This window comes from Poeciliopsis prolifica, unplaced genomic scaffold (genome assembly GCF_027474105.1).
Source record: "Poeciliopsis prolifica strain line A6 unplaced genomic scaffold, Auburn_PproV2 SCAFFOLD331, whole genome shotgun sequence".
NCBI lineage: Eukaryota > Metazoa > Chordata > Actinopteri > Cyprinodontiformes > Poeciliidae > Poeciliopsis > Poeciliopsis prolifica.
This window is the reverse complement of record NW_026562706.1, coordinates 31,378-39,273: the sequence shown is the minus strand read 5'-3', so window position 1 is coordinate 39,273 and position 7,896 is coordinate 31,378. Positions and strand designations below refer to the sequence as shown.

The window sequence follows — 7,896 nt, the reverse complement described above, 5'->3', positions numbered from 1 at the left end:
CAGATACCTCCTGGAACTGCTGAGCTACTTCTCAAAGTAATGCTGGTAAAATTGTTAAAGGTTTAAAAGAGGAGCAATGTTGGGATGATTTTCTTAAGTCGGCGCTTCAGAAAAAGCAGAAGTTTTTAAAGAGACAGAGACCCAATTTCAAATTTCTTTGAAGTCATATTTAATCTGGATGTGCTGTGGTGGCGTAGGGGTTTAGCACAACCCACATATGGAGGCCCTAGTCCTCGACGTGGCCGTTGCGGGTTCGACTCCCGGCCCCGGTGACATCTGCCACATATCTTCCCATCTCTCCGTTCCCCTCTTCCTGTCAACATACCTTCAAAAAATACAGGCCACAAGAGCCAACAAAATCCTCAAAGAAAAAAAAAGTGATATTTAATATACTCAGCATTTTTATAACAAATGAAGGTAACATAGTTACTTCATTGAGCTATAAAATGTCACTGCATGCCTGGAAACGCGTAATACTGCTCCGTGAAGAAAAAAATGATCAAAATGGATGTTTTTTTAATCACTTCCAGCCACACTCCAGCACCCCCTTCTGGTCGATCAGGACCCCTTCCTCCTCCTCCAAATGAGAGACCACCATCTGTTGGAAGAAACCAGTCATCACCACGCACAGGTAACCCACCAGTTGTCACTTCTTTTCAAACAATAGATAAGAAATATAGAAAATTGTTGTTTGTTTAATGAATAAAATTCATTCTTCCTCCAAAGGTCCTCTTCCTCCACCACCTCCTTCAGGTCGCAGCATGGGCGTAGGCAGCCTAAGAGCAACCCAAGCAGCCCCGCCCATCGGTCGGCCGGGCCCAGAGCCTCCTCGTGGCGGCCCTGGCAGTAGGCCCCCCCTGCCGCCAGACAGGCCCGTTGGGGGACTACCACCTCCACCACCGATGGGGAATGGCTTCCAAAACTCTCACCACAACCAAATGCAAGGTCTATAAACCTGTCAATGTGCTAACTTTAGTTTAGAGAAAGACTGAAAAATGAAAATGAGCAATATAAATTGAAGAGTAAAGTTCATAACTCCAGTGTAATACACCTGATACCACAAGAATCTGTTCATATTATGTCACAAATCCAATGCGCAATTCCCTTTTCTTGAGTATTTACCAAAAAACTTTAAGAAGCATGCATACTTTCATTTCACAATTACAAGCTATTTTGAGTTGACATTTTCTTTAAAGTCATGGGAAGACAGAAGAGGGTTAGTTGTTGAGAAGTAAGAAAATATGGACAGAACCCTTAGCGCACAGATGTCAAACTCCAAACCTCAAGGGCCAAAATCCTACAGTTTTTGGATGTGCCACAACACTGGAATGAAATTGTTTATTTACCTCCTTTTTATGTAGAAAAGTTCTTGAGAGCCTTGCTAATGACCCATCCATCCATCCATCTATCTATCTTCTGCCGCTTATCCGGGGTCGGGTCGCGGGGGTAGCAGCTTAAGAAGGGAGGCCCAGCCACTTCTTCCAGCTCCTCCAGGGGAATCCCGAGGCATTCCCAAGCCAGCCGAGAGACGTAGTCCCTCCAGCGTGTCCTGGGTCTTCTCCGGGGCCTCCTCCCGGTGGGACGTGTCCGAAACACCTCACCAGGGAGGCGTCCAGGAGGCATCCTGACCAGATGCCTGAGCCTCAACTGGCTCCTCTCGATGTGGAGGAGCAGTGGCTCTACTCTGAGTCCCTCCAGGATGACTGAGATTCTCACCCTATCTCTAAGGGAGAGCCCAGCCACCCTATGGAGAAAACCCATTTTGGTCGCTTGCATCCTAGATCTCTTTCGGTCATGACCATGACCATAGATGAGGGTAGGAACGCAAATCGTGAGCTTTGCTTTTTGACTCAGCTCTCTCTTCATCACGACGGACCGGTACAGCGCCGCTTCACGGCAGACGCTCCACCAATCCGCCTGTCGATCTCCCGTTCCCTTCTTCCCTCATTCGTGAACAAGATCCCGAGATACTTGAACTCCTCCACTTGAGGCAGGACATCTCCCTCGACCCAGAGAAGGCACTCTACCCTATCTGACTAAAGACCACGGCCTCGGACTTGGATGCACTGATCCTCATCCCGGCCGCTTCACGCTCGGCTGCAAACTGCTCCAGCGAGAGCTGCAGATCACGTCCTGATAACGCCAATTGGACCACATCATCTGCAAAAAGCAAAGATGCAATCCTAAGGCCACCAAAACAGATCCCCTCAACACCCTGGCTGCGCCTAGAAATTCTGTCCATAAAAGTAATGAACAGAATCGGTGACAAAGGGCAGCCCTGGCGGAGTCCAACCCTCACCGGGAACGAGCCTGACTTATTGCCGGCAATGTGGACCAGACCCTGACAGCCCATCTCAAAGAGCTCAAAGAGCTCTTTTACCTATGGAGCTCTGATAGCTCCATAGGTAAAAGCCCGGCCACCAGGCGCTCGCCAACGTGCCCCACCTCCAGGCCTGGCTCCAGAGTGGGGCCCCGGTGACCCGCATCCGGGTGAGGGAACACGAGAGCCAAAGTTGCCTTTCTTCATAGGGGTCTTGACCCAGTTATTCTATTCACGTGGTGCAGCAGAGGCACATCTAAAAGTTGCAGGACACCGGCCCTTGAGGACTGGAGTTTTACACCCCTGCCTTAGGGCATGAATACTTTTGTATTTTGTATTTGACACCATACACATTATGAAAGCCTGATTTAGAAAAAGTCCAGTGGAGCATTTTTCAGACTGATTGTGTTGCCATCATTTTTGTTTTTACCACATGCTTCATTTAAGGCAGGAAACTCCCCGACCTCCAATTAAATTTTTTGTCTTCAATCAATCACAAAGGTGGCTTCATTCTGGAAGGCAGTGGGGGGACAAAAGTTTCTGCCTAAAACAGCGGAGGGTTCTAGATCCCATTCATAGCACCTTTACAAAAACTGGTTCAGCTCCATTTGTTTTGCGTCATGTTGGATCGATCATCCAGTCTAATGGCGATAATTTCTCTGGTTTCTTTCATTCAACAGATGACTTTGAGTGCAGGTTCACCTTTCATCCCATTTCGGACCTTCCTCCACCTGACCCCTATGTGCCCTCGCAGAAAACCTACCCCAGTAAGATCTCTAAGACAGAGAGCAAAGGTGAGTAACACAATGTGAAAACATATTTTTTGTTTATGTTTTTCATGCAGTATGTGAAGACTAGCTCACATGTTGTCAATGTCAAATTTAGCAGACTGTTCCAAACATTTATTTTGCAATAAGACGATAAAGGACCCAATGCACTTTATCTTAATGATGACAATTTTCATTTGGGGAAAAAAAAATATTCTAGACATCCACTATTAAACATCTTCAAGACAGTGAGCTAACAGCCCAAGTTTTTCCCTGTTTAAAGGGAAGATAAATCTGCTAATTATCTGCAAGGCAGTGAAAAGAAGTTAAAGTGTGCAAAAATGTATTCCAGGGGCAACATAGAGAGTGAAAACAAGAGGTTTCAACATTCAGCTTGAGGTACACCATAGCTAACTAAATAGAGATTATGTTCACATAAGAGGTACTTCCAAACAAATATGACTGGAAACAAACTCCAAACTGTTTTCATTGTCCAAAATATTTTGTGTTTTCACATACATTTTTGAGAAATGCTAGGTACAAAATAATATTTAAGTTTTTAACAGGAACACTTTTTGGCTTCATACCAGCAGAAACATGAAAAATGCTTTTTACTTGTTTTTGAAAACAGTCTTTGGTGCAGAGGTTTGGTGATTTCTGCTCAACGTTTCTCTCAACAAGTGCTACCTTCTCACTGATTTTACAAATTGCCACTTTATGGTCATTCCAAATTGCTTTCACTTTTCTCAATCCCTCTACAACCGATGGAAGGTGTGAACTAAAAAACAACACTGTTGAAAGGGTTTGTACATTTATTCATCCAGGATTTTAAAAAATTTTCATTCTAAACTAGATATTTCCTTTTAATATGAGTCATGCAGCGCTTATGTCACATTAAATGTGGAAAAAGTGAATTATGGTCTCATTTTTTTCAATCTCTGAAACCTTTACAAAGAAATGAATGTCTTCATATTTGTGTCACAGCACCATATGGTGGAGGAACATATTCTGTGCATATGTTCCATCTTAAAAAACACATTCTGTTAATTGATTCTGTAATTTCCAGGTTCTGGTAAAAAAGAGCGAGGCGCTCCTCCCCTTCCCCCTATACCCAGGTGAAGTAAAGATGGCTGCCTCTACAACACTTGGACCTTCCACCTCTTCCTCTCTTCTCATCTCTCGCTTTCTCAGTTGACCAGAAGTCCTCATGTGAGGACCACAAGGCTCCAGGAATTCAAATAAAAGCACAGTGGAGGTCACACCATATGCCTCTGTTGTAGAGAAATGGTTTATTTTGTACATTTATGCGCTGGGGAAATTATTTGTTTTGGGGTTGTTGTTTTTTTGTTGTTGTTTTTTTATACATTTATAACCATGCTGTTCCTGGAAGCCTTCATTGATTTTGATACTTAAATTTTGTTCTTGTAATTATTCTATTTCCTCTGTTTTCAGTTGATGCCATAACTGAGTTTTGGATTTTTATAACCCAACGCATCAGGAAATCAATCAAGGTGCCTTAGATTCAGACAAAGACAAAGTTCAAATGATCTCAGCCTCTCTGTGTGCCTCTACAGCATGAATGTAGACTTAGTTTTTTTCACCACTTTGTTTCTGCTACAACCACTGGAGCGGTACGTTTTAATTTTGCGAGGATGCTTGATGTGTTTTCATGGACATTTCTGCAGAATTTTACATCATGATTGAAAAATCTTACTGAATATTGTTTTGTTAAATTGTCTTGATGCACAGCAGAGTCTGTATGTATCTTTATGATGTAATCAGCTGATATTGAACTATGGGATAAGTTTTGTTTGCAGTGTTATGTTCGCTATAATATTCTGCTTTGTTTTGTTTCAAAGAAATGTTTTCTGTGAGGTTGTCATCTGAAAGGAAACTATTTGCATTTAAAATGCTTACTTTAGGTGAAAAAGGGGAATGCTTTTATTAAATCATACACCAATATTCCTGAACAATTCCTGTTTGGGAATAGAAAAGGACAGTGAGCAGAAAAGTCAATTAGATAAACAATATCTTACCACATAAGCCATATTATTCATTTCATAAATGTGCAATAAAGAGGACAATAAATGTAAACAAAGGTGTTTTAAACTTGTTTGTTGTAAAATGATCTCTACTAAAATACAGATCAATTTAATTTTAAATATTACTAAAAAGTCCACTTATGTTAGGAATTTTATCACTAAACCATATGTTGATTATTGACACACTTGTTTTCCAGTATTTATTTCTGTTAATTATAATAGTTTTCCACTTAATTATTTCCAAACTACATATTTAGTTGAAATAATTAATTTGGACCTAAACAATTAGCTTCGATGTGGATTAATTATTTAGCTTGGAAATATGACATTTATAGATGTATGAAACATATGGTGAACTTATTTGGAGCTCCATAATATGGAGCTAAAACAGTTTCATAATTTACAAATGCACAAAACAAGATTCAGACTGTATTTGTGATGCAAACGCAAATATATCTTGATTTACAAGCTGCTCCTTACAGAGCCCTCTTGGGGTATAGTGAAACGATTTTCTTTTGCATTCCCTTGCAAAAGTTTTGTTTCCTCACATTATGCTTACTGCAATATTTGATGGTCTATTTCAAATGCAGTTAAAAATGTCAATTTTGAATTTCAAATTTGCACACATTTAAGAGCCTCAGTGAAAACATTTATTCTTAACCCTTTGGTACAATAATTGATTAAATAATTTGGTTGGATGTATTGGATGTAGAAATTTGTATTTATTTCCTACTTATGGAGATTTTTAGTTTATATCATAGGTTTGTGGTACATTTCTAGCCTAAAGAAAAAGATATAAAGCTTAAAATATTTCTTGAGATATTAATATTAGACCTGTCACGATAACAAATTTTGCTGAGTGATTAATTGTCTCAAAAATTATTGCAATAAATGAGAATATTGTTTGAAAACCATTTTAAACCGATGTAATGGTAATGACGTAATATTTTACTGAGCCCCGTAAGAGACATAAGGAATTTTTTTCTAATGCGTTCCCTTGCAAAACTTTTGTTCCCTCACAATACTGCACTGATCAGTTATGCAGCATAATTAAATACTGAAAGCCTTTCTTAAGGTGGCCGCTGTACTTTCTGCTTTAATGTAAGATTTTGTGAGGTTTTTTCATGAATGTTAATATCTCTTTGTGAAATGGCGGAAGTTTTATCTTTTTCTTTAGGAAAGAAAGGCACCATAAGCCTATGATATAACCAGAGACTTTCCCTAAGTAGGAAAGAAATATAAATAAATCCAAACTATTTGGACTATTTCTGAGCTATAAGTCATCTGACAGTTTTAATTGTCTCTGTTGTGTTCTAGTCTGAATGGTTTAAACTAAAGGAACGTTTTCATGTTCATTTCCATCTCAGCCTCAACAGACATAAACATGCAGTGAAAAAATTTACTTTCAATTGGTTTTTTGCACCAAAGATTTGATAAACCAGTTTTATTATTATAAACCACGGTAAACTAATGATGGTAAAGAGCCGCGCTGGGTTAACTCAGGGAATCTCATCTTCATGTATCAATCAACTCCATACCATTTCTTTGTTCTGTCACACAAGTATTGATTTATTCCATTTTGATTTCATGCTCCAAACTTTGCAAGGACTGATTTCTCTGCTCACCCGCTTCCTCACACACACAAAGCCAGCAGGCCAGTAACCTTCAATCCATACCTGATGTCACGCCCACATCGACGTGACATCAGGTACAAACCACGCAGCTGTCAAAGCCTCATACAGAACAGTGTTGTGAGGGAACGCAAAAGAAAAAAAATTCCATGTCCCTGGAGGACTCAGTAATAATGCAAGCACATCCTGACAAAAATAGTTTCTTTTCAAAGGAACACAGGTAAACAAACAAAACCAAAATGGGCTCTCAGTCGCCGTTAACAAAAATGCACTATAATAAAAACTAAACGCAACATAAAACCAAATTGGAAATAAAAACTACATTCAGCCAAAAGAGTACAGATTATGATGTCTGTTTACGATACAGACTTTTTATTGTCCTTCAGTAATCATTAGTTTTAGATGGAGAAGATGATCAGTTATGCAATAGTTCACTCCTTCCTTACGCTAAGGAGATGAGGAAGGGAGGCATCAGTGGAGAGCACTGGAGGTGAGCCTTTTATCATATAGTGTCATTTTTTTAAAAAAAAGGAAAAGGCAGGAAGAACCAATTAAGCTGATAAATTAAAATGAGGTTGATCATTTTCATTTATCATGCAAGTAACTGATTTATTGTGTATTGTGACAGGCACATGTGTATGTGTGTTGTCGTGGGAAAAATGTATTTCCAAGCACTGTTCGGGTAAAATGACTCAGTCAGGTTTATTCATGAATTGTGCACAATTCAGAAAGCTCATAAGATAATCAATAATCAAGCTAGTCTTGATGCAAGCCTCGCAAAATCCGCAAAGCTCCCCCAGCCAGGGACTACATATAAGTTTTATACAATGATAAGGAATGAAAAACATGAATGAACAAACAAGTTTCCCATGCAGCTGTGGGAAACAACCTTCCAACCTCGTACATGTAACCCAAATAGTTCTTTTGGTGAGAGTTCACAAACATTTCATATGACATGACTAGCAGATGTGACCTTATTGTAATCTTTTCCGTAACAGTGTATAAATGGTGTAACACAAAAGTTATGCCACATTTCTGCAGATATTTAAATATATCTTTTCATGGGACAACACTGACAAAATGACACTTTGACACAATGAAAAGTTGTCTGTGTGCAGCTTGTACAACAGTATAAA

The 7,896-nt window shown here is 39.7% G+C and overlaps 1 protein-coding gene across 1 annotated transcript; it reads left to right on the top strand.

Annotated features, from left to right (window-relative positions):
* Window positions 1–245: 245 nt before the first annotated feature.
* Window positions 246–5,140, top strand: LOC129357889 (WAS/WASL-interacting protein family member 1-like). Its single transcript, XM_055026839.1, has 4 exons — window positions 246–631; window positions 727–945; window positions 3,001–3,114; window positions 4,154–5,140. The coding sequence occupies exons 1-4, from the start codon at window positions 496–498 to the stop codon at window positions 4,204–4,206; spliced, it is 522 nt and encodes a 173-aa protein (XP_054882814.1). The 5' UTR covers window positions 246–495; the 3' UTR covers window positions 4,207–5,140.
* Window positions 5,141–7,896: the final 2,756 nt, after the last annotated feature.

What these genes read in the sequence shown, in the direction of transcription:
- LOC129357889 (XM_055026839.1), top strand. Translation starts at nt 496, where the DNA reads ATGATCAAAATGGATGTTTTTTTAATCACTTCCAGCCACACTCCAGCA. An exon ending in CCAGTCATCACCACGCACAG is followed by an intron (nt 632 to 726) that starts GTAACCCACCAG and finishes CTTCCTCCAAAG; the next exon opens with GTCCTCTTCCTCCACCACCT. An exon ending in TCACCACAACCAAATGCAAG is followed by an intron (nt 946 to 3,000) that starts GTCTATAAACCT and finishes TTCATTCAACAG; the next exon opens with ATGACTTTGAGTGCAGGTTC.